Genomic DNA, 26,960 nt, shown 5'->3' with positions numbered 1-26,960 from the left:
CCAGTTTTAGTCACCTTTTCAATTAGATGACAGATTCACTGTATGTCAAGGGTTTCTGGCTCTTTTATAAATCCCGTCTGATTGGGATGCATAAGGTGAGGTATAAGGTCCTTAAGTCAGTTTGTAAGAATTCTTATATATATTTTTGCGTCAATATTCAGGAGCGCAATCTGACGATATTTAACTGGATCCTTACCTGGCTTTGGAATTAGAATTATTTTAGCCTCTTCCATTGAAGCTGTTATTTTACCACTTCCAATAAAGGAATTATATATAGCTGTTAATTTAGGGGCTAAGATTACCCAAAACATTTTTATAAAAGGAGGCACTAAACCCATTCCGGTCCGGGCGCTTTATTTGTTGGAAGATTTGCAATTGCTGATGAGACTTCTTCTCCCTATCTAAATTTACTCCATCATCTTCCGAAATATTTTCCAGTTGAATTGACTGCAATTCATTTTTTTGTGCTATCTGGTCTAGGGAATCTGACTCGTATAAAGTAGAATAAAATGCTCGGATCTGGGCTATAATATCTTTCGTCACCGTTACTATCTTTCCCTTTGTGTCTGCCTCTCCTCGGATTATCTGGGATGCTAGTTTATGTTTTAATTCTCTAGCTTACATTCTGTCTGCTTTATTTGGCTTAACATATACTCTCTGCTTTAAGTATAATCCGCTTCTTTTTGCATGCTTGTTTCGTATTCAGTCCAATTTACCTTTAGCTATACAGTACTGCCTATGTAGACTCTGGGATATATCCAATTCCATTTTTATTTAGGGTATCCTTTACCTCAGACTCAAACTCTGCTTCCATTCTACACCTACGTTTCCCCCTATGTGCCTGCATTGCGATAAGTTCCTCCCTAAGGGTCGCTTTAAACGCGTCCCAAACCACATCTAAGCCAACTTCCCCCTTCAAATTAGAATCAAAATATTCCACTATTTTCCCTTGTATTTCTTCACATATAATCAGATCTGATATTAGATCTTTTCGGGAACTTCCAACTGCAGAGTGTGGGACCAACATCGGGAAGGTTACGGTCCATAGTCAAAGGGGTATGGTCTGAGATAGTAATTGTGTGGGTATCAATTTGTTTGACTCTTTGCATGAGCCCAGTCGAAGTCCAAAAGTAATCTATTCGAGAAAAGGATTTGTGAACATTGGAATAAAATGTATACGCCCTTTCATCTCCTTTCAAGGCAGGCCACATGCCTTTTATTGTCAGCTGGTCAAATTTCTGTCTAAGAGCTAGTGACGATGAGGGCCGAGCATACACAGTGTTGGAGCTTCTATCCCGTAGTGGATTCCATGCGATATTCAAATCCCCCATCACAGTCATTTCTCCCTGGCCAAACTGTTCCAAATTGGACAGAGCCGTCTTCAAAAAACCCTCCTGGCCTGTGTTTGGGGCATACATAGATACCAGACTTAAATACCTCTAACCCATTTGAACTAAAATGTAAAGAAACCGCCTTTCTTTATCAGCTAACACCTTCATAATGGAAACCTGTAAGTTTGTCTTGAAAGCGATAAGTACTCCTGCTGTCTTCCCTTTTGCATTGGCCTGCCTTATTATCGGGTATTGCTCTAGCTTTAGTTTAAAACGATCCTGATATTTAATATGCATCTCCTGCAAAGCTATAAGGTCAGGCTGATGTGTGTTTAGTAAGCATTCTAATTTCCTCCTCTTTACGGGAGTATTAAGCCCCCTTATATTAAGTGTGAAGCACCTGAAGGTAAAGCCACTAAATCACAACCTCCTCCCTTAATATGCAGCTCTGAACTCTTCTTTCCTTCCTCTCGATCTTGACATTGTGTACAAGGCCCCCCCCCCCAACTTTCCCATTCAACCCCTCAACTGTACCCTCTCCAACATTCCCCCAACAGTTTCCCCGTCTCCCTGGTGTAGACCATCTTTGCTATTCTCTCATTGGACTCCGTCCTCTGAGATGGCCTGCCACTTAAACCAGGAATACATGCAGGGTATCCTAAAACCCTTATTTTTGTCTTAATTGAGTTCCAAGATGAGCTTCTGACGTGCCCCAATTGTACAGTATAACAGTCTGATTCTGCAAAACAGTACCTTATTTCTGCTTGGCGCCAGTAGCCAAATAGAACGCAGACCTTCAGGATTCCTGGGCCTTCTCTGCTAGTAAAGGGCCTTTCTGCTGGCTTGTCCGGGTCCGTTGAACAGATCTCCATTCCCAGAGTCTTTGTCCTCGGGGAGCGTGAGGTTGCATTCTCACGCTACCAGTACTAGGGCCTGGTTGGTGGTCCTGATCTAATCTCAATATTCAAGCCCCCTCCTCTTTCATTGTAACCCGGTACTGTTTACCTTCCCAAGTGAATAGAAGGCCAAAAGGGAAAGTCCATCTGTACAGTATCTTATGTGTTTGTAGATGTTGCAAGATCTCTTGCATATCTCTTCTCTTTTGTAATGTCCTTTAGGACAGATCCTGATATAATTGAATGTCATTCCCATTAAGTGTTATCTGTGTCCCTTTCCTAGCTTCCCCAAGAATCTGCTCCTTCTTTGGTTTACTTGCTAATGCCATCAACGTGTCTCTAGGTCGGGCTCCCGGATCCTGACGCTTCAGGCCAACTCTGTGAATTCTGTCTATAGGAATTGTGACTTCATCCTCAGTGTTTAATAGATCTTTAAAGACACCTGTAACCTCCTCTCTTAAGGATGAGTCAAGCATTGATTCCGGAATATTCTGTATGCAAATATTGGTCCTCCTTGATCTATTCTCTAGACCCTCACATTGCTGCTCCAGATTATACGTTCTTGCTAACTGTTCAAGGAGCACCTCGGACTTCCTGGATTCCTTTGCTGAAACCTATAGTGCCTGCTCATTTGTATCCATTCTTTCTTCAAGGGAGGCAGTATCTTTTCTTATATCTGATAGGGCGGATTTGAATTCTGTAGTGAAATTATCAAATTGTAATTGTAAAGAGGTTGCAAGTTTGTCCTGAAAAACTTGAAAGCATTGCTCGACACCTTCGTTTGAGGGCGCCATCTTGGTAACCTTGCTGTCCTGTTGTGATTTATCCAGCTCTCCCATGTGTTCAGGATTCTTTTGGGGTCCGCCCGACCTAAAGCAACAGCTTCTTATCGGGTTCACTTCGGGTTTGGGAGGGAGCGAGGAAGTACCCACTTTTCTTTTCCCCACGGGTTCTGCCATTGACCGAGTGCTCACCCGAGATTATCTTTCTGATGATATCAGTTATATGTTGCCCTTTGCTCCAGAAATCTCAGTGCTCTTGTGCTCTTTCAAGGAGTATGCAGTATTAATGACCTAGCACTTAAATTTACCTTAAAGCAGATGCGAGGATTGCCTCAACCTCCAACCTTATTCGACATAAATCCAAATTGCCCCTTTTTCAGCTGCTGTTGGTGTAGGTGGTCACACTCGTAGGCTCTAAAAGTCAAGGGCTGATGGTATGCAAAAGTTGCTCTTATCTGCTATCCCCTAATTCCTGGAAAACCAGCGCAATGTTGTTTGTTAAAATATTTATAATCACTGCAAGGGTTCAAGCTCACCTCCTTGCACTATCCATGGGTAATCTTAAACAGTAGCTATGTCGTGTATCTCCTGACTAATATTTTGCTTCACAAATGCTGAGGTCGCGTAATTAGCGGTGCATCTAAAGCATTCAGCCCGGGGTGGGCTTTACCAGGCTCAATGTAACTTAGTGTTCTCCCTGGAGGGATGGGGGGGGGGGTTGTGCAGCACCAGGCGATACAGCAAATGAAGCAGTCACTCACCCTTGCTTCAAGTTCCCCGCCCGGAGTCAGGCCATCAGCAGGCCTCCCTGGACATTCACTAGCTTGCCGGGTAAAATCTTGGCGTTGTCCATCCGTGCCGCCTTCCAGGTGCTCTGAATCCTCCCTCTTCACTTCTAATCTCCCCCCTGCAGTCATGAAAGTACGAGGGTGGATTTTGTCTCTGTCTGCTCTTTGCAGAGGATCCACTGAGTCCACGCATCATCCCGCAGGGGTCTGGCTCCACACCGCTGACAGTCATGTTCCACAAGCCGTACAGCTATGCGGTATCTCCAGTATGCCCAGCTTCCAGAAGTAGTTTCACTTCGTGCCATTTGGATAGCACTTTTACAACTTGGCAGAATTTCGCTTCACGTGGGGCACAGATCTCAGTCTGCTGTATGCTCACAGATTGATGGCCATCTTGGAATCCCTTCTCAGGTTTCTTAATACTTTTCACAGCACCAGGATGAACAACTTTATTTCTCCTCGCTTTTATCATACAGTTCACAATTTTGGGGGAGTGACTGCCTTCACTGGGTTGCTCACACAATTTTCACAACCACCAGGAAGGGATAATTCCCTTTCCCTGGCCCGCCTCAGGTTCTCACAATGGCAAGAGCGTGACACCCTTCTCTTGGCTTCTTTCACAATGTTCATCAACACCAGGGGGAAGGACTCCCTTCCCCTGGCCTTTCTTAGCCTTTTCACAATGCCAAGAGAATGACTCCCTTCTCTTGGCCCTTCTCACAATAGTCCAAATATCAGCTGGTATTACTCTCTCGATTTTGGTCCCAAACCCTGGTTTCCTTTCTAAAAACTTGGTATACTCTCCTGCCAAGAACTGTGTTTAGCTTCTTGATCTGTACTATTGCTGTTCGGGTCCCAGAACCTGGTTTCTATTCACAGTGGACGTGGGATATTCTTCTGCCAAGTACTGTGACGAAGGAGCAGGTATTTCGGTTAATTATAACCGTACTGCGTCGTTGCTTCCCATGTTAGCTTGCCCATGCCGGTCCCTGAGCATCACCTGTTACCTTCAGTGTTCTCCGGGTACTTGGCAGGTTGTTGGCGGGGTCCTCTTCTGCAGGTCCGCCTTCCTTTGCCTATCCTTGCTCAGGCTCTGTTTTTTTCTGGATGGTGTTGGTGTTGCTCTCGACCGCCACACCGTCGTCCCTCAGCTTCCCTTTCTCTGCCACACTTCTGCAGCACCATCGGGGAAAGGAGTCCTGGTATTCCTGCAATACCGGGTACGGACTGCTCTCAGCTCTCCCTCAGCCTCGCCTGCTTATCCTTTGCACTTCCCGAGTTTCTCAGCGTCTCGCACCGATTGGCTGCTGTTTCAGCTCTTTCTTTGTTGTCCTTCATTAGTTTTTATACTCGTGCAATGTACATATAGACTGGGATGCTCACTTTGGTTACACGGAGCACTCTTCATGGCCCTGCACATCTTCGTCCTAGTATGATCACTCTCTATTAGGTTTGCTAGACTCTTCCTCATCCCAGTTTCCTAGCATACTTCAGGCAAGTAGTCCCTACTCTTCCTCGTCTCAGTGGTCCTTAAAAGGGTGGGAACATCTACTTTACACTAGTATATGGAAGTGTGGGGGACTAATGTATTGTGTCCAGTGAATGAGGGTGAGGGAGCTTGGGATGTATGAGATCCTCCCGCTGAGTACCAACCCCGGGGGACTATCGGGTGGCGGCCTCACATCCCTGGCCTCATGGGAAGGTGTTCCCCCTAGGGGAGAAGGGACGACATCTGAGTATTCGTCACACTCTGCTAAACAACAACTTGTTCAACAATGGCTCAGTGTTATGTGCTTAGAAGGATTTGATCCACAACTCTCAGATTCAGCAAAATTCGTAAGCTTCACCATTGACAGCAGCCTGTCCACCCAGAAATGCATAGCCAAGAGTGCCACAACAGACTGGTTCCTAATCTCCACCCGTTGCCAAATCAAACCCTTCATCCTGCTGCAGTACTGTAGCGCAGGTCTGTGTGGTCTTGGCCATCGATAGTTGAAGTGCCCTGCTGATGTGGCTCCTCTTAAAATAGTCCACCACACCACAGCACATCTTGTCATGGTTCCCCCGAAATGTGACCAACTCATCCTGATCCTACTCTAACTACTTTGGCTTCCTTTCTAAGCCAGGAAACTGTTCAGGTCTTCATGTATCATCTACAAGGCAGTCACGAGTAGCACACCAGCGTACCTGGTGGCTAAACTCCACATATCTGGGGGCACATGCTCCTCGTGCAGTTAATCAACTAACCGGCTCGAATCAGAACTCGTCCGCAAAGAGAGGACCTGCAAACAATTCTTCTCTAGTCACGCACACAACCTCTTATCAATCTCGGTATCGCTCGGAAAGCCTCCACAATTCTCCATTTTCATAAATCTCTCAAAATTTGGCCTTTTCAACAACACCTGACCAAGGACAAGACTAATCCATATGTACACACAGACCGCAACTCACAGTACTGCACTAAAGGACGCCAGCCCAAATGCTGGCTGCCTACACCACGCACTGTGCTCCACTGCTCTCAAGCTATGTCTGTGTTTTAAACAATAAAATAAATGTACAAGCCAGTGTAACACATGCTACATATAACAGCATAACAGATGTGTTTTGGGTTGTTTCTTTTCTCTATGGGGGCGTTTCTGAGTGTCCCAGCTCTGTACAGAATGGCTTCTTCTTGGGTTCAACAACGATTAAGTCTGTGTGCAGAAGTTCAACCAAATCTCTCTGGGGTTTGTCTTCCTTAATCCACTGATCCCTTCCCAGGATGTAGTCTGCTTTCTCTTCCACTCCATTATGGAGGTTGGAGGCTTTTGAGTGCCCCACACTTCACTCCTTGCTCCTCGGTCTTCTTGTACTTGAGTTCTCTAGCTCTCTGTAGACTGGGATTATGAGAGATGTAGTTCTTTGAAGACTGATTTGTTAGCAGAGACCGGATAACTTGGGTATGGATCATGGATGCAGCTAGGTATTCTCTATATTCATATTTCTTCTGTAGCTGAATCCAGTCCTTGCGTTTGATCTGACACAGAGGAGTATTCTGGGAAATGTAGTCCTTGAATATTGGGTTTTCAAAAATAGGCAGGGTGACTTAGCATAGAAACATAGCTCACACCAGGTAATAGCTGGTTCGGAGGACCTGATGATGTCCTGCCCATATAATGATGAACATGTAGTCACTTAGTCACGCCTTGCCATTGATATTGGCTCCAAGAGGATCCAGGAAAAGGTTAAAAAGTATATCCTTGTTTGATTCTGAATGACATTGGCATGGATGATCACTTGGATTCCTCAATGCTAATGAGATGAATTTGGTGTTACAGGAACAATGAATACGAGTCCAAGGCTGCACCAGTATTGCCCTTGGTTTTCATGATGTTGATGTGGGTTTCATGACTGACTTTGACAGATATTACTTATTGATTCAGTAGGGCAAGGATGCAAGCCATGTCACTTTTCATGACGCATAGTGTGTTATGAAAGACCTCCAGTATAGCCGTTTGCTTCCCTCTCATGTGTAAATCTGGATTGGTGTTCATCAGGTAATCTGCCATGATGTTCATAAATTCAGACATAACACATCTCTGAGTTTTCTTTGCCAGGAGATCGATGATTTGGGTGCAGAGGCAGTTGGAAGCGTTTTATTTTTCAAATGATGTGATAGGTCAGACTCAGGAGATGGACGACGAGGCATGGTTTGTTTGTTTTATTGAAGTAAAGAAGGTTTGTTTGTTTTTATTGAAGTAAAGAAAATACCTCACATAGCCCTACTGCTATGATGAGGGTTCCCTATGTCTTACATAAAAAGACTTTGTCCTCTGTCCAAACCTATACTATTGTGCCAACTAGCCTACCACTATTAAATGAAAACAAAAGCAGTCTATCTACTCTCCTTTTCTAGCTTGTGTTGGTGCTGGAACCCCTTCCCAAAATGTCTCTTGAAATGCCCTTTGTGGGTTTTATGTCTTTTAGGTGTCTCGCCCAGTTCCAACAAAACATAATCCAAATATCTCTGGGCTCTCGTGTGTTTGCTGGCCTTCAGGCAGTTTATATAGTTCAAATAAAACAAAGCCTAAAGGTCTGTAGACCCTCATGAGTTCTCAGGCTGCAAGCGGCTCAGGGAGTTCAAATCAAAATCACTGGTTTTCCTGCAGAAAGGGGGACTCCTAACTCTCCCTTCCTGAAGAAAACTGGTACAAACCAAAAAGTTCTTCTTAAAGTCCACAATCTGCCCCTTTGGGTCTTTCAGCTCAACTTAAGCCCCTCTTCACTGACTTTCATTCAGGTTTCCGATGCCCTTTGTCAAATTATGCTGCTGGTCACCTCCTCAGAGTGCTTCTTTTACTCTCTTGTGTTTGGACGTCTCCTGGGTTAATTGATTCGAATTTTCTTTCTCCTGTTCGGTGACCCCTTGGGGTTACGATACTCTCAAATCAACCACTCTGAGTGCTTTCCTTCCTTTCTTTTATGTAGTGACGCCTTGTCAGTTATTATCTTCACAATCATCTTCACAATCACCCCCTCGGAGTGCCTTCCTTCCTTCCTTCCTTCCTTCCTTCCTTCCTTCCTTCCTTCCTTCCTTCCTTCCTTCCTTCCTTCCTTCCTTCCTTCCTTCCTTCCTTCCTTCCTTCCTTCCTTCCTTCCTCTTCCCTTTCTCTGGGTATTTCTCTTACTCTCCTAGCTGCCCATGGGTATTTTATGTGCTTTGGTGTTCTGGCTCCTTGTCGGAGCATCGTGGGGCTTAATAACCCTCCATCTCCCTTCTGAGAATTGTGTACCTGTTGTTCTGCGGTGTCCTTTGCTGGGGGAGGCGGTCGCTCCTTCTGTGGTGGAGTCTTGCTTCTCAGGTTCTCGGTTCCCTCCTAATTCGTGTGGGTTCTTATAGAGAAGTGCTGCCACAATGGTAAAGGTGGTGTCTGGAGAATCCTGCAGATGAGCTCAAGGAGAAGGCACAAAGGAGTAGTTGTGAAGAAGTGAAGCGCGGTTCATGCCGTGGAGAGTTAGACGACAGACGGGTGTACGACAGACGGGTGTATGCACAGCATGCAACAGTGAACCAAGAGGATTTCTTTATAGGATGTCTTTGTGTAGTCTATAATGTAGCATAACTTGTGCGTTGGCTGTCGCTCGTAACATATCGGCATCACATCAGTGTGAAATCCTGCCTTCTGTCTTACAATATCTACCTTATTTAACCTTCATTTAAAAAAAAAAATGAGCAAGCAATAGTCAACGGGTATCTGTAGGTGATAGATGGGCACACATTTAGGGTTGGGAGGAAGTGGTTTCTTTGGTGTGCTTATTGAGGATTGAAGGTCAAGCAATATTTCGCTCTTTGCTTAGCAAGTCGAGGATCCTGAAATAAATTATAAGACTCGTGAATAAACTGCGTGTTTACCTTAAAAGTGAACATAGACCTGAAAATTCCAGATTTGTAGGGCGACAGGTATGTCACTGCAGCAAAATGCTAATGCCTGCAAGCGATTTCAAAACCATTGCCAATGGAATGGAAAACCCTCAGTTAAATGATGCATTACAACAGCATGGTGTGGAGAAAATTGGACAATTGAGATGATCTATCCTATTGAAACAACCCATTGCAGTTGCCTAAGCTATAAAGCAGTTTCGAGAATGAAAGAAAATCTCCAGTATGACAACAAGGCCATTAGTATGGCATTTCTCCTTTTAATAAACGTCCATCAGCAGCTCATTGTGACATCACACACCAAGGGAATTATTCAGAAATAAGATAATGCACCACCACCAAGGGAACAGCCTCTTTTCTTAGTCCCCTTCAGCCAGATAAGTGCTGCTTTCTGTGCCTGCTCTTTGTGTTCCCTTTCTCCTGGCCTATGTTTAGGCCAGCTGTGCTCTTTTGTATGGGTCCTTCTTTCCCTTTTATTTGTTGTGTAGCTTTTCGCCTTTTTCTTCCACTATTGTGCCTCGTTTTCTCTCTCTCACCCCTTCACCTACCATGGCTCTGCCCTGGGTTGTTTAATTTCTCCCTCTCAGTAACGAACTGCAAAACCGACGCTTGTGACGTGTGTACAGGAGGCATGAAAGTAATACAAAGTAAAGGCAAAGGTCAGAGGTATAAGACCAAACGGACTAGCCCGAAAGGAAAACGAGCACGTACAAATGCACCCCCAAACTCTAGGTTAGCACCAATGAGGAAACTGACTTTGCGAATTTTAAGGTAAGTGCAGCATTAAGAACGAGTCGTTTTTCAAAAGTGTCTAGAGAGAAGCAATAGGATAGCTTTAAACATTGTAGGTACTCATGTTTGGGCGGGGCTCTAGTGATGAGCGGATCAATCTTGTTTTAATGATCAGGAGTAGTAAAAAGGAGAAGAAAAAAAACGCCATGCTCTGAAGTGTGGGTGTAAGGCGATAACATTTATTTTTAATACATTTGGAGAAAAAAACTGATTACTGAATGATGGGCAGGGTTTGCCATCTTGGGAAAATGCATGGGCTTATTAAATGCGTGTAGGATGATCTGAAGGGGTTGATTCACAGGATTACATATAAATAGGTGTTTTCCCAAGAAATGCTACGCAAAAAATGGTGTTGTTAGTGAAGAAAGACTGACGCTTAGAAATGCCCTGCAAACAATGTGTATGTACTCGCTTGTTGAAGCTACTGAATAATCTGACTAGTTTTCACATTGTTTTGTCTAAAAAAAACACAGGGAAGTTGGAAGCGTAAGCCTTTAAGTTTGCAAGAGAAGCCTTAAATAAAAATTGTTACTCGTTTTCTACTGTCCAATATTAATCGAACTGTCTGAAATTTGACAAAGGATTCACAGTGTTGGCCATCGCAGCAAGTACAGCATAAGATGTTGCTACATCTGAATTCCTGGTTTCTGATTGTGTTGTTAAACTGCAATGCGCATGCCAGGTTTGGGGTTTACCTTTTAGGATTTACCGTTGGTGGCATTAATTAAAAAATTGTACGTAGGAATATGGGAAGGGGGTGTTTAAGATAATTGGGCTGCAGCATAATTTTTAGTCAACTTGGAAAGTTTGACCCAGGAAGAAGAGGAATGGTATTTTTAGAGACGGAAGTAGCGTATTCTGGGTTCAGCATTTGCAAAGATGATATTAGGTTTCAAAGGAGCATGAATGATTGAGTCTGTTCGTGCAGCGTTTGTGTTCAGAATTGATGAGGAGGGGCTCAAAGTGGCAAAAGGTACTTCAGTGGACTTAAGTTGGAGGTGTCGAATTTGTTCTTTTTAATGTTATAAAACTTTTGTACTGTGCCAAATCACCACCGTAGTGGCCTCAGGGCGCTGAGGCTTGTCAATGCTCGTCAGTGTTTTATACATGCTAGGGTTGTCCCGAGAGTAGTCTGCCTAGGAAGAGGATAGGCTAGGCACAAAGGGTAAGAATAAAATAAACAGGCCATCAAGCAGAGGCAAAGCATGCTAAAGGGTATGGGTGATGTTTGTGATCGTGTGTCCATGGTCATTATAGCCCAAATGGCTCTTGGATTTGGAGTTCAGAGAATTTGCAAATGTAAATTCAAAGGGTGTCAGTAGGAGCGGGAGTATTTACTTGAAGGCAGTTTTCCCAATGATAATTAAGTACGTATAATTGTAATATGTGGCTGTGTCACGTACTGAAATGTGCAAATGCATTTAATTCGCTGACCCAACTAACTCCTCAATAGTAGGATTGGCAAGCCTAAAGGCCAATAGTCGCAAGTTCAAGAATAGACTGTGTGTCAGGTGAATGTAGACGGGAACGTAGAGGAAAGAAGAGGGGGATGGACGTGCCTCCATCCTTCTGCATGCAGTGAAAGCCAGTGATGTCCTAAAACCGTGTTTTTGTGTTTTGTGCTAGTGCATACAGAACAACAATTCACATATACCAAGAAACAACGATGCCGTAGCAGAATCATTCATGACTAGCTTTGATTATAGAAGATCGTTTTTTTGTTTAAGATGAGGGCACTTGTGTGGTTGTCAGCGAAAGGGATTCCAAAGCGCAGTTAAGGAGGCACTTTTGGAAGAAAAAATGAGTTTTTGGACGAACATAACACATTTAAAATGAGCACATCTTAAAAATAGCCCAAGCAAAGAATTTGATGTATTAAGGAGCTGGTATTAATGTATTTCCATGTGTGTGTTTAATAGCTGATCTACTGCGTAGTATACTGCCTGTCAGAATGTTGGTGCAAGTGATGCCTTCCTCGGAATGTAGAGCGTTAGCCTAGGTGTGTGTTTTGGTGACTGTTCTACTGAGTGGCAGTTAGAGCTGCGCTGGCTGTGGTGCTGGATGCCAGTGGTCATACCTATGTGCTAAGCTAGCTTGTATTACCTGGCAATCATGGTGCTTACCTATCAATGTGGTCCAGGTGTACAGCTTGACAGCTAGGAAGGACCCTACTACATAGTGCACACTGAAAAATAAATTGCTATGCCCTCTGAGATCAAAAACAGCCTAGAGGAGTAGAAAGCTTGACATAGAGATTGCAAGTCGGATAAAGAGGGAAATGGCAATATAAGGGTCAAAAGATGGGTTGAATAGCCAAATCTTTATTAGTTTCCTGAACTGGATTAGCAAAGTGTTGCATCTGCAACATGCGCCGCGGGTGCGCGAGGGAAGTGCTATTGGTTTCAGCTCATGTTCCCAAGGCCATGACGTTGTCTTGACGTCAGGGTCATCAACTGTTACTGCTTGCAGCAGCAACTGTTACATGCTTCTGGCAGCAACTGTTACTCAACCCGGTTCTTCTAACGCATACTGGGGTCTTATAATTATTCAGCCTATGGTTATTCATTAAAGAAGAAATATATATTACTTACCCATTCGTCCCTCATTACATCACAAAGCTGCTTGTTGAATGTGGCATGGCAGATTGTTCCATAAGTTAAGTTCAGTAGTGGATATCCTCCTACCTCCTTTGCCAATGTATCTGGAGTGGGCGCCTGGAATGTTTATAGCAAATGCTATTTAGAATGTCACACAAAAACCATTTAGGCATGACAATGGCAAACTGTGAGCGTGTATGATCTGGGAAAAGTTGCCAGTTTATGTTTGTATAGTTTGTAACAATAATGGTAACTTGTCTTCATGCATAGACTCATTACTTTAACTCCATAATGTTTTGCTTCAACTTCTATGTTTTGCTACGCCTTGTCATGCCTTGCTTTATCATGCCTTCCTTAGGTCATGCTGTGCTATATGTGGCTTGATTGTTTGTGCCCCTCGCTAACTGGTTCATTATTCTTCTTTCAACCTTGTACTGTCCTCCCTAGTGCCCCTGTAAGGAAGGCATGGTATCAAAGTAAGACAGACACAAGTGATCACAGTTCAAGGGTGTTTATTAAACAGTAAAATGGGTGCGATAAACGCCTAATCTAAACCTAAATCTAAGATGGAGCAAGCTACGACCATCAAATAATAATAATACAGTCCTTGTGGACTCTAGTCAAATAAAAAGGGACCTATACAAAAATAACTGTTGCCAGTGCTTACTGCTATGCTACAAAATAGTGTGGGATAATGTTCACAAGAAAAGAAAGAATTGTTCACAAAATGATAAGTCAGGATGGCTTCACAACGTTTTTAGCACGGGACAAGGCAGGACTCTTAAGCACAGCACACTCCTGTGGTTCTCCAGCACAAGGTTACAGTTCCTTTCATCAATATTGGGGGCTTCTGTGCCCAAGTGGCTTTCATGCAAAGTCTCTTGCTTCAGAGAGCCTTATAGGCCATAAACAACAAAACAAAAGTTCCTTCTATTTATCTTCGTGTCAGGCGATTGCTCTTCACCCTTGGATCCCCCTCAGCCGGGCTCCGATTCTGTTCTCAACGTTAGCCTCCCTCAGTCGATCTCAGACCAACCACTCACTCTGGACATCCCTCAGTCGGGTTCACACTTGTCATCACAATGTTCAAGGGTGTAATAATGCTCACCCTAATTCGTAGGCATCCCTCAACCGGGTTCACATTTGCCAAAAATACACAGTTCACTTTGCTTTACCACAATGCATGATTGTGCATTGCCTCTCCTGCCACTGATGTTACTCTGCCTCCCCCTCCTACTGCCACCCCATTCTCTCTGGCGGACGTACCACTGAAATGTGCCCTGATCAACTCCCGTTCCCTACCAGCACACGCCCTAGACGTGCGCAACATGATCAGCAGCAACAACCTAGACATATTATTCCTTAGCGAGATCTTGCTAACTGACACATCTGGCCCTGCCCTCACCCTCGCCATTCCAACTGGCTACACCATCTATAGACCAGACCGCTCCTCCCACAGAGGTGGTGGGGTAGCTGTCATCACCAAGGAAACTCTTTCAATCAGGAGGATTCAGGGGGACCTTGATCAGAGTTCTGACTATCTTCTGCTCAAACTCGAAGCTTTCTCATAACTGCACCTTTGCCCTCCATCTCGTCTACTATCCCCCCCCCCTGGCCCCTCCAATGATTTCCAGGAAGCCCTGACCCACTCACTTTCAGATAAACAAAAAAGAAATCATCCAAAGTCTTGCTCCTGGGTGATCTAAACCTTGGCCTGAACGACCCTAACGACTCCCACGGCAATGCCCTTGATAAAGCACTCTCCACCCTAGGATTCTCCCAAGCCATCTCCAACTCTACCCACACTAAAGGCCGCACCCTAGACTGCGTGTCCCACCACAACTGCTACCTCAGTCTCCCAGAGATCACTCCCTTACCCTGGTCTGACCACCACTGCATAGAATTTGACATCAATACCTCTAAAGGACCCCCTAAGCCCACCATCCCTTTCCCTGCGGCACTCTCGCGAAGCTCCCGGGAGCTTACGCATGACAATCTCTCCCAACACCTCTTGGTGCCCGCTTTACTGCCCCCTTCTCCAACAACCCTGAGGTACTCGCCAATGACTTCAAAAGGGTCATTACCCAGGCCATTTACACTGCAGATCCACTCACCCTTAAAAAAGCCAAAAAAGTGAAGCATGGCAATGCCTGGTTCATCCAGGAACTCCTACAATTACGCTCCAAAAAAGGGCTGCACTCACCACCTGGAATAATAACCCCACAGAGAATACCAAAGCAGCTTTCAAAGCCTTATCCACAGAGTACAAAACCGCCATCACTAACGCTAAAGCGTCATCCTTCAACACAAGAATAGCTAATGCCAAATTAGGGACAAGAGAAATCTTCACCATCTTCAGAGAGCTGGAGACCCCTGCCACCCCCCTCCCTCCTTAAGGACGAGGCATGGTGTAACACAATCCAATCTGCCATGTTGAATAAGCTGGATACTTTGCAGTACAAAAATCCTTGCCCACCAACGAGCACTTGCAAACCTTATACCCGACAATCACAGTAGCCTGCCACCCGTAACCGACTCCAGTCGTTCCCCTCTGTTCGACTTTAAAGACAAGAGTGAATCGGAAGTCATTGCACTCCTCCGATCCATTAAACCATCCATCCGGTCTGACCATGTCCCTTTGGCACTAAAGGAAGTGTGGGTTTGTCCGCTCCTTAAAAAAACCTTCCCTAGATCCATCGATCCCAGGTAGCTACAGGCCCATTACCACCGTCCCTTTCTTATTAAAAATCCTGGTCAAAGCAGCCTACCTGCAAGTACAGAAATTCCTAAAAGACAACCATCTTCTTGGACTATGTTAGTCAGGGTTCAGGCCACGTCAAGGCCCTCCTTGACCTAAAAAAACAGATGGATGACCTCAGAGCGCAGGCAAACCTGCGCTCCTTTTGCTCCTGGACCTCTCTGCTGCCTTTGATTTGGTAGATTATAAGACCCTCTGCCATCATCTCTCCACTGCAGCTAACTTCTCCCCCAGTGCCTGCAATTGGGTAACCTCGTTCCTGCAGGATAGAGCAATGAAGGTCTTCTCCGAATCCTCCTGTGCCAATCCCAGCACCATTAAATGTGGGGTCCCACAGCGATCATGCATTGCTCCCACCCTTTACAACCTCTTCACGAGGCCTCTGTTCAACATTTTGGACGCCCTGGGCATCTCATATACGAACTATGCTGATGACACCCAGGTGCTCATCCCCCCTCTCGGGCGACTATCTGTCCGACCTGAACACCCTCCACTCCATTTACTCAACATTCCAATCCTGGATGGCAGAAAACTGGCTGTGCCTCAACAGTGAGAAAACTGAACTTCTGCTGATTGGCTCCCCATCCACCTTGAGCAAGCTGGACAAACAATACACCTCCTTCACCGTTCACAATATCCCCATCACTGTCTCACAAGCGATTAAAACCTTGGGTGTCTATCTGGAACTCAACCTGACCATGAACAGGCAGGTTAATGCCATAGCTTCATCCTCAGCATACCACTCCAAACTTATCAATACAGTGAGACCGTTCCTCTCCCAACAAAACTGCCTCACCATTGCCAGGGCTATATAATTGGATCCAGACTGGACTATTGTAACGCCCTCCTTGTAGGAACTTCAGGCAAAAACCTTGCCAAACTTCAACTAGTGCAAAACAACACTCTTAGGGCCGCCACAGGCCTCTCATGTAGGGATCATATCTCAGGGCTCAGAAGACAGTCCACTGGCTACCAGTCAAGGAAAGGATCATTTTCAAAACCCTTGCCCTTACGCACAAGTGTCTCCTTGACCAGGCCCCACCTTACCTTGTCCAAAGGATCTCTAAGCCCCCTGCTTCGAGGCCATGTAGAACACCATACTCCAACATGATAACTGACCCTAGGCCACGCAAAACCGGTGCCGGCGGCACCAGCTTCCCAACTATGGCCGCCATCTACTGGAACGCCCTCCCTCCTCACATCAGGCTAATTGATTCTCATGCGGCCTTTCACAAGGCCATCAAAACCAGACTCTTTGTATGAATCAGCATGTATTTCCTGACTCTAATTCTGTATCTGTAACCACGTAACATGATGGGCACCAATTTCTGTATGTGTAACAGTGTACCCTGCACTGTACCGTGCACTAAGTCTACTTATCATGGCGGCTTCTCTGTAACTCTGAATCAAGCCTTCTTAAGTTTATCTCATAGCGCCTCGATGCCTGTGGGCTGCAGTGCGCTCTACAAATCCAAATAAATAAAATAAATAAATGATTCACTTCCCTTAACATTCTCCTGATATCCCTCCATCGGGTTCACATTGCCATTTTAGCATAGTTCATCAGAAAGTCATTCTAGACTCCTTAGGTTATTCCCTTACCTAAGTCCGGGTCTTAGTCCCCAGTCAGGCTTCACATAATTCTACCACCACAATGTTCTCAGATGGGTTACTGTTTACCCTAATTTGCAGGCATCCCTCAGTCGGGTTCACACTTACCTCATTTACACAGTTCACTTTGCTTAGCTTTCTCTTGGCATCCCTCATTCAGGTTCACATTTGCCTTGACCCTGGTATAACCACTTTGACACCTCACGCCGGACTCCCCTAGGGCCTCTTGGTACTTGTAGTTTCTACAACAACCAAAGACTTTCGACTGTTCATGGGATTCAACATAACCCGCTGCAGGACCACTTCGATTTTCCAGTTCAATACATTCTCCTTGTTCAGGAGCGGGGCACCAGTCAGAGTCCTTCGAATGAGCGCCCACGTGGCACCGGACCACTCTAACTCTGATAACCTTGAGCCCAACACAGTCCGGTCTATTATCAGCTCTTTCTGACTCACCAGGTGTGCTGAACTCTGTTGACGTCTCTTGCCTCTGGTGTCGAGGATGGTACCACAACGACAACCGCTTCTCCCTGCCCTGGCTTTCAGTGCATGAGGGTCCAATGTACCGCTGACATCATTCGCATCATTCGCCAGCTGCGATTCCCAGTCTTTTCCCATCTCGGAGGCTGTGTGTGTCCGGGTTGAAAAGGGCAAGGGCAATTCCCTCCTTGTCCTTCAGGTCTTGCTGCCTTTCTCCTCTGTTTGAACTGCTGTCCTGGAATAGCTGCTTCCTCATGCTCTTGGCCCTGCTCTCTGTATGCTCTTGTGCTCCGCCTTTTATCCCTATGGGGCAGCGAAAGGGAAGTCAGGTGTGTGTAGTTATCGGCAATTGCCTGACTCTGCCTGACCCTTCTGTTGGGACATGTCAGGTATACAGCTTTGGTTGTAGTCCATTGTCTTTCACGGTAATCTGTCTGTGAGGAAGTGTTTGTGTCAAGCAAGGGAGGTAGGGGAGTTGAGTTTCTAGATATCTTACTGGGTAGGATGGGGAAAAGGTGTCGTAAGGAAGGGGGTACTGCTTCTCACCCTTCGGTGTCCCACTTACACTCCTCTAAGACCCCTCATCCAGGTGATCCTCCACCACTGGTCCACCCCCAGGAACTGCATCCAATAGCGATGGCCATGCCCTGGCCACCTGGATGACCGATTCCCCCGGGGATTAGCGAGTGAGACACCGTCAGTGTTACGCTCACCTGGTCTCCACCGGGACGCCACCCAGCCGGGTTACTCGCTGGTATGCTTCTCAGCTTTGCCCTGATGTGGTCTGCGGGGAAGGTTCTGCCTGAAAATAAAGGAGGACTGTGTTCAAGACTGCCCGACTGGGGTAAGTATCCTCCCTCCACCCCCGTATGATTTCCGTCCCTCTGGTGCCCTCTCCTCACCTTGTGGTAGAATTAGGCGTGCTCTCCGTCCTGCCTTCTTTGCAGGGGTGCGTTGTCTTTCATGGGCAAGTGCGGTCCAGTTACTTCACTGACGCCGGCCTGTTTGATATTGTTCAGGTAGGTCTTATTGCTGCTCTTTAGTTTTGTTGCTATCCTGCATGCCTTTATTTGTTTACAATTTCTCTTTTTTCTCCCTTAGGTATGCGGAGCTTCAGCGCTGCGAACTGGCTTGGTTGAGCCCGCTGGTAAATGATGGCGCATTAAGAGCGCTATGATGCGGTAAGTAAGCGCTATGTGCATCGCTGCGAAGTAACTGCCTTTGCTAACCTGTGTTTTCCTTCCTTGTAGGTCGTGGTGTTCTTCAGCGCGAGTGGAATGTCCAGAGTGGTGCCACCCGAGAGGCGAACAGCCAGGTAAGCCTTTTGAGCAGTTCGTAATTTGTAAATGTCTCTACTGCTTTCTTTAATGTTGCCTCTATCTTCCTCTTTCAGGTCGTTCTGTCCGGGAGACGTGCAGATTCGAGGAAGCTGTTCTCAGTAGCTGCGAGTGTTTAAAGATGAAGACTCAGGTAAGATGCTGCTGCTAATGATGTTCCTTTTGTCTCCTTGCAGGTTCTGCTTCTCCGAGGTTCGAGGGAATAGCTGGACACGGTGAGCGTCACGTTGCAAGCTGCAAAGTAACGCGAAGCGTGTTGTCTTGGTCGGGTGTGGTTTAAATAGCCCCAAGAAAATAGTCCAGGTAAAGTAGTCCCTACGCTGCCACACCCAAAACACTAGACCGCATAGCATTGCCTCCATGTTGGCTGACAATACAATAAAGTAGTTCCCAAGCACATTGTTTTTCATGGTGTATGAGCCTGGCGCCATAGGTGCCAGGACTGGCCCCATGAGGGCTTTTGAAGAGGATGCCAGGCTCTAGAGTGCCGAGTCCTGACTCCACCTGGCCAATGGGTTTGCCAGCGGGGGTTTTGGGTGAGGGTTGTGACATTCAGGTTTCTAACACCACACTGTAATTTTGCGCCCTGAGGTTTTGCTCCATGTGTCCCACAGTGATTTCTCCACCTGGTGCCTAATGCAGTGCGTCCCTACCATGTTTTGCTCTTCAATAGTGAAAGGAACTCATGGTGACAATAGTAAAGACGTGACACAAGTGATCACAGTTCAAGGGTGTTTATTGAACTATAAATGCAGGGTGGAAAAACGCCTAAACTAAGCCTAAATCTAAGATGGGAGCAAGCATCAATCATCAAATGTAAATAAGGCCATCCTTGTAGCATCCGGCCAAAATAAAAGGCCTACACTAAGAGAAACCTATTGCCAATTCCTTACAACTAATATAAAAAAGAGTGTGGGATGGTTTTCAAGAAAAGAAAGAAATGTTCTTAAACAATATGTCAGGATGCGGTGGCTTGGCTCTCCCTTCCCCATGATTTGAGCATGCGGTAAGGTGGGATCTCGGAGCACAGCACACACTCAAGCCTTTCCAGCATGATATGACAGTTCCGTTTCAGCTATCGGGGTCGTTGACGGCCAATTGTCATTTCTCATGAAAGTCTCTTGCCTTGGAGAGCCTGACGTATTCAAGCAACAAAACAAATAAACAGTTCCTTTCACAAATGAAAATTCTTTAGTGTGATAATGGTTCACCCCTGGGTGCCCCTCTTCTGGGCGCTGGCCCTTCTCATTTCTTTGACTCAAAGTTCCATTCACACAGTAGTGGGGTGGTACTGATTCACTCTCTGGGTCTCCCTCTTCTGGGCTAAATGGGCTCATCCCCAACATAGATCCCAAAATTCAAGTAAATGGACACTCCCCAGTAGGGAATGAAACCAGGAGATTGATTGCAAGTTGAACAAAGTTTTATATCAAATAAAAGATGCAGGCAGAGAACTCTGCTGCCGAGAGCGCTCTGCCAAATAATACATGAGCAATACATTTTAAAGGCAAATTACATCACAATTGACGTCCTATCATGAACACACATTCGGGAGAGACAATTGGCCTAAAGCATCGGTGTGGTATGGTGCTGTAGGTGCTGACCGTGCAGGATTGCAGCTCGGGTGTCGCTCTCGCAGCATGTGGGTCAGCTAGCCTCATATCTGTTTGAACTATGTTCACATGATGTTATTCTTCTAACTAATCTAACTACACAATTAATCATTGACATGCAAAGAATAATGTTGAGCATACATTCATAATATATATCAGGTGAGGACTATAAAATGTGAATTGATATATTGGCATTCCAACCTGTACGTTTATGGGGGCACGGGTACCTTGTGCCCTCATTTCTATCGTCAAAAGCCTTTGTTCGTGATCTATTCCCCTTGGTACCCAGTTGTCAAAAGAGGGGAGGGAGGGGTGTTAGTATTACCAAAGATATATGATCACATGAGATTAGGTATATGGTGGGTCATGCAGGGAGGTCTAGGGTGAAAAGGTTGTCCAGCAGTTACTTCAAAGAGAGGCATGTGGTCAAGAAGGGTCTGTGGGCTGTAACTCCTGTGGGTGGGGGTCAGGGTGGAATAGGCAGGTTTGTGGAGATGGATGGACATGCAGGCCAGAGCTGGCTCCGGTCACACACAGGGCAATGAGCTCAGAGGAAGGCTGTATCTGTTTGCAACAATTCCCGCCTAGGCTTCTGTGAGAAAGGAGCTTGTACGGCGAAGAGCGAGGTGGAGATGGTGGGGGCGGCTAGGTTGGCTGTGCGCGGCACTGGACAGTGGGAGCGATGACTTTTCTAGTGATCATTGTGCGGCCTAGTAAAAAGATGGAGTCTTGGGAAAGTACAAAATGGAGTTATGTGTCATTGAATGGCTCCTGTACTCTGTCGTCAGAGGACCGTACTTGGGGACATCTCCCCGTGATTGAATTTGCATATGATTCACTTCATACAGAATGCACAGGGAGGTCGGTATGACCCTTTCTCCCTTACATTCCCCCCTTTCGTTACATCTAAAGTAACGAATACCCCTGAGCTCTAGAACGTTCTGTTCTTCTGCCCCCATCATTACTTGGTCCCAGGCTGGGGTCCCCTTTATTGGCATCCACGCTTTACACACCAACCTTAAACTTTGACCTCTTCTAGCATATTCCTCTGGGTGCAGGTCATATAAATGCACCCATCATCCCCAGACAAGTCTACCCACACCTCCTTATACCATTCCAACTCATAGGGTTCTTTGCTCGTTGTATGATACATACTGTCCACTCTATCCCCTGTGTTGTACACTGCAGTCATGCAATATTTGGGCTCTGGGTCCTCACCTGTTTGTACTGGTACATCTTTAGCTTCATGAGGTACCTTGGTTGGGCTGCCCATTGTCACCATCATCATCATCATCGCGCTACTAGGCATTGGTTTTGCACAGCATCAAACCCCTACCTGGCACACAAAAAATGAGTAACAAAAAAACGATGATGGGAACCAGTAGCTTCATGGTAGTTACGAACCACGATGGGACCCAATCAAAAAAAGTGTATGGAACCAGCCACTTTGCTCGATGCCGCCCTCCTTTTTCATTCTTTCTCCGAGGTTGTGTACTGCGGCAATTCGTGTGATAGTGTTCCATTATCAGTGTCTGCAGAAGGCACAAACGTGCAACATGTGCTCCCGATTTTTCGGCAAACACGGCCTTCCGTTGCTTTGACTAGGTCCAGCACGTAGCGGTTCTGCATGGTCATCAACTGTAGTGCTCTTAGTTCCACCTTGAACCCTTCTTCAGTGTCGTTAGCCAGCTGGATCAGCTCCCATCTTACAATCTGTAACCACTTGGTGTTTGCTCGTGCCTGAATGCTTGGTATTAGAGACGCAAAGAATGTTTCTGCTGTGTTGAGTAACTTGAACTGGTCTGGTATTTGTGCTAAAAGTTCGGAAGATTCTTTGGAAATATAGTTCGAAGCTCTCTTGCTTCGTGACATTCTGCTTTGCAACTCGTTCTCTGACAGCACATCATAGGTGGGGGGTTCTTCAGTTGTAGACTGGGGTGCCGAGGATCATCTGGTGGGCACCCTCTCCCCCTGGACATGGCTCTCCGGAATTACTGTTAGTGTTGAATGCAGCGTAGCCAGGGTACAAGTACCTCCCCATGATGGCGGGAGGTGTAAGTACGCCTGTTTGCCACATACCCAGTAAGTGTCCATTAAAGCAGCTGTTCTTCTCATGTCGGGGAGGACAAGTGTCTGGTTGCAAATTCTGGTTGAACCCATGGGTACTTTTCCCTCTCCATGAAAGCAAAATTCATATTCTATTTTGCGTTGGATTTTTATTGGCTTCTCGAGAGCTGTTACCCATGTTAGTTTGGCAATATGCTGTGACCACGTTGGAGCGCATGTTTTCTCTGTCCATTGGAATTTTTCTTCCGACAGTCCTTTTGGTGATTCTGCTTTGCACGTGACTCTAGCCTCTTGCCATTTGTTTTCTGCAAGCATTGCTCCTTTGATGCAAAAAATGGCTCCTTGATGCAAATCACTCCTTGACATTTACTATGACAGATCTGTTCATTCTGGAGCCATTGTAATGTTACTGTGTGTGCCTGGAAGGTACTTCAAATTCTACAAAGTGCTAGATGAACTAGACACTGGGCCTCCAATATGGGAATCTCCTGTGGTAGCAAAACCTTAGGGGTCCCTGATGTGTGAGGTTTCAGGGAGCATACAAAACATCTTTCATTTGTTGCTTGTTTACCCATGGTGCTCCTATCCGAGTACCATTTATTAGACTGTTCTGGATGTCAAGGGTCTTCTACTGCATCTAAGCCCAGGCCATGGTATGCATCATACCTGGTTCTTTTTGTTCCCTGCCTTTCATTTTCCATTTTGCTCATCATTTTGTTGCCAATACTGTGCATAAAAAGGGGTGTCTGCCATGGTTGCTTGTGGCAAAATGTTCATATGCTCAGCATATTAGGTAGGGTTAAAGGTTGTCTGAGAGTGAGTGTGTGGCAACATTGTGACATTCAACATTGGCAAATATTCACTGTACACATAGATCAATTTATCATCAACATTCACAGGTGTAGCCCCCAGCTGAGATTCCTTCATCGTGTAATTTTCATACAGTGAGGTAAGATTTGCAGATGTATTGTGGGCCCAAATCAGCTTTACCCCATCCCAAATTAACTGTGCTCCTTCTCGCACCAATACTCTTCCACCTCCCCCATCTTTAATGACTCCCACAATTAAGAAAATGTCCAGTAAAGCGTCAGGCATATTAATATTGTAGAGAATACAATAGCTGTGAAATATAAGCCACACTCATAAGAGTATGCTCTAGTGGCACTAATAGTTTCCCTATTGCTAGCTCTCGCTCTTGTAGTTCCCTTGGGAATCCCTCTTTCCGCCATTGTTGCACCTACAGGGTGAAATACAGTGGGTTAAGTGTACTTTTCACATATCCCAAAAACCTTTTAAGTCCATTTTATCATATTAAAAATGGAGCAAAACAGGGAGAGGGTGAGAGAGAGGGCGAGAGAGAGAGAGAGAGGGCGAGAAAAACAATATTTATACATGTTTGTCTGTCATGTCACTTTTCGTTATTTACAATTTTCATATTTATATACATACACACAGTCTTTCTGTTTCATAGTATTCTGTTTCATCATTTATGTATCCCCTGTTTCTTTAGGGTACTGCAACCTCTCTTTGATTTTGTTCCCCTTCCTCTTGTGCTGTGGTGTTGTGTGCTTTTGTAACGTCAGAAAGATGGATCCAATATTTCAAGCCCTTCACCTTTACTGCTGATGGTGTGCAATATACCACTTCTTAAGGGCCATGAAATCTTGGAGAATTCCACCTCCTCACGAAACTGTGCACGTACACCCACTCCCCTGGCATTAACTGACCTGTTGGGCTGTCGGCAGCCACTGTATTAGTATCTGTTTCATTCTCTTTAGTCAAGGGCAGGGCCATTTGCTTTGCAATGCTCCTGACTGCACGTGTAAGCTGGGTCAAATAATCTTTAAATTCCTCACCCAATATGGTCGCTGTTCTATGTGCATCAGAAATTCTTCTTGCTGGCGACCGGGGAGTCTGCATGCGCCTTCCTGTCACTATTTCATGCGGGGACAAGTGGTGGTCTTTGCTGGGTTGCGTACGCAATTAGAATAGCGACAAAGGTAGGCAGTAAACCCAGTTTTTCTTAAGAGTGTGACACAATTTAGAAGTCTGCTTTTGAGGCGGGCGTTTATTTTTTCGACAACGCTGTTCGCTTGCAGGTGATAAATTTAACACATTTTGTGTTATTCCTAGTAGGGTTGTCACCTCCTTGAACAAGTCATTAACAAAATGTGTTCCGTTGTCGGAGCGTATCACATCGCATATAACACAACGCAGGAACACTTCTCTCACAAAAAATGTTGCAGCGCATTTCGCATCTGGGTGAGCACATGGTCCTGCCTCCACCCACCGCGAAAACAGACCACCATTATTAAATATCATGCTCCATTGCATCTTTTTCCCATGTCTGCATAATCTATGTGCAGCTCACGGAAAGGTCTGATGCGGCGGGCGGGCAGTGTTCCTCTCAAGGTCTGCAGTGTCATTCCTGAATTGTAAGTTTGGCATGTCACGCATTCAATGGTACATTTTGTTAAATGTTCATTGAGATTTGGAACAAACCAATCCCCTTGAACTTCTGCAGCTATATTTTGTTTGCTAACATGGGGTGCGAAGTGCAATTGTTGGAATGCTATCTGTAATAGCTCTATTAGCATTACTACTTTCCCTGTTGTCTCCTGCCTCTACAAAAGATCAGTTGGTGATTGTATGCAACCCCTCTTTACCCATAAGTCTTGTTCAGCTGGGGGAGCTCTCTTTTGTAATTCTATTAATTCAGTTATTGGCAGGGTATTGTACCCTTCGTCCTTTTCTGTTGGTATTTTAGTTTTCTATTTTCTGAATGCACTCTGGTGGCAATGGTTTTAAAAAATAGGCTGCTTCTTTCACTGCAGCTCTTCTGCCGCGTTTCCTAATGATATTTTGTCACTTCTATTGTTATATGCTTGGCACTTTACCAAAGGTACCACTGAAGTTTCTGCAAGAGCTTTTATGAGGTCATTCAAAAGTTCAGCATGTTGTACTGGGGACCCATCTGCTCTCCTGAAACCTCTTCTTCTCTACCTCGATAACCCAGAGTGCACTGTTGTGGTGGTGTATACAGAATCTAAATAAATAGTAACTGCACATCCTTTTGCCGCATGTAGTGCTTTTAGTGCTACTGGCTCTGTGGCTTGTGCTGAAAAATGCATTGGTAATCGTTTCTGTACAATCGTCTCATATTCCCCATCTTCCATTCTCACTACTGCTGCACCGACGTGCTTTTCTCCTGTCTCTGGGCAGAGTGAGGCTGACCCATCTACAAAATACACCTCCCCTTCCTCTAGGGCGGTACTTACTTGCTTTGGGAATGTCGTCCTCTTCCCCCTCATGTGGCACAATCGTGTGTTTGCATGTCTTCTACTGAGCATGGCTCAGTGATAAATGTGGCAGGATTTACTGTTTTACAGCGTAGCTATTTGGGCTGGAAAGTATTATTTCATAAGCTGTTGCTCTTTGAGTTGTGAGAGTGGATATTGACCGTTTGAGTATTGCAAACGACGAGTGTTCAACAAACAGTGTGATGGATGATCCCATCACTATTGTGGCACTCTTTTCAATCGCGAAAGCGGCAGCTACAAGAGCCTGTTTGCATGCGAAATGCCCTTGCATCACTGAATCAAAGGTGCTGCTGTAGTAAGCTAAGGGTTTATGCCCAAGAGATGTCTTTTGCATTAATACTGCAGTCATGAGCACCCCATTACAGTGTGAAAACAAGTAGAATTCCCGGTTATAATCTGGGGTGGCTAGAACGGGAGCTGTGCATATTCACTCTTTCAGTGTTGTAAATGCAGTGTTCATGTCATGTGTCCATGTGATAGTTGTGTTACCCTTCTGTGCTTCCTTCAAAGCTTGTAACAGGGGTCTTGTATATGCTTCATAGTCAAGTATCCATGCGCGGCAATAGTTACATATACTGAGAAACTTCTGCATTTCCTACACTGTATATGGCTTTGCTGCTACGCGCACTGCTGCTGCTCTGTCAGTAATTATTCTCTTGCCATCTTTAGATATTGACTGTCCAAGATATAGAACCTCTGCCAAGCAGTATTGCAGCTTTCCTTTATTTACTTTGTACCCCTTAGTGGCCAATAGGGTCAGTAGTGTGATTGAATCTTTTCTGCATTGCTCTTCACTGTTACTGCATACTAGAAGGTCATCCACGTATTGAATGTACTTTTAACATCGATATTGCCAAGGTCTTCATGCAATATTCTGTTAAAAATGCTTGTGCTCTCACAGTACCCCTGGGGCAACCTGCAATGTTCATATCTTTTTCCCCCCCAGGGTAAATGCAGTCAGATATTGGGAGCTAGGATCAAGTGGCACTGAGAAAAAAGCGTTTTTCAAATCAACTACGGTGAAATGAGTGGCTTCCTTTGGAATGCTACACAAGATGGATGGCGGGTTCGGGACAAGTGGGAACTCCTTCTGTATGACGTCATTAAGGAGCCGAAGGTCCTGCACCATCCTCCAAGCCCCTCCCTTTGCTTTTTTAATCAGGTAAATT

The 26,960-nt window shown here is 45.4% G+C and overlaps 1 protein-coding gene across 4 annotated transcripts in view; it reads left to right on the top strand.

The window, feature by feature from the left end:
- WWP2 (WW domain containing E3 ubiquitin protein ligase 2) overlaps positions 1-26,960 on the top strand; it is a 1,426,252-nt gene that overhangs the window by 109,757 nt on the left and 1,289,535 nt on the right. Inside the window, exon 1 of one of the 4 annotated variants that reach the window (XM_069635513.1) lies at positions 9,532-9,987. The exons of 1 other annotated variant lie outside the window; for it this stretch is intronic. In XM_069635513.1, the coding sequence (XP_069491614.1) occupies positions 9,644-9,987 (344 nt within the window). In that variant the 5' untranslated portion in view covers positions 9,532-9,643. Of the gene's footprint in view, positions 1-9,531; positions 9,988-26,820; positions 26,954-26,960 lie in introns of those variants that run through there. 2 more of the 4 variants (XM_069635516.1, XM_069635512.1) reach the window with 2 other exon arrangements.

This window comes from Ambystoma mexicanum, chromosome 1q, assembly GCF_040938575.1.
Source record: "Ambystoma mexicanum isolate Mex_15411 chromosome 1q, UKY_AmexF1_1, whole genome shotgun sequence".
Taxonomy (NCBI): Eukaryota; Metazoa; Chordata; class Amphibia; order Caudata; family Ambystomatidae; genus Ambystoma; species Ambystoma mexicanum.
The sequence above is the reverse complement of the archived record's forward strand: the minus strand, read 5'-3'. Positions and strand labels throughout refer to the sequence as shown.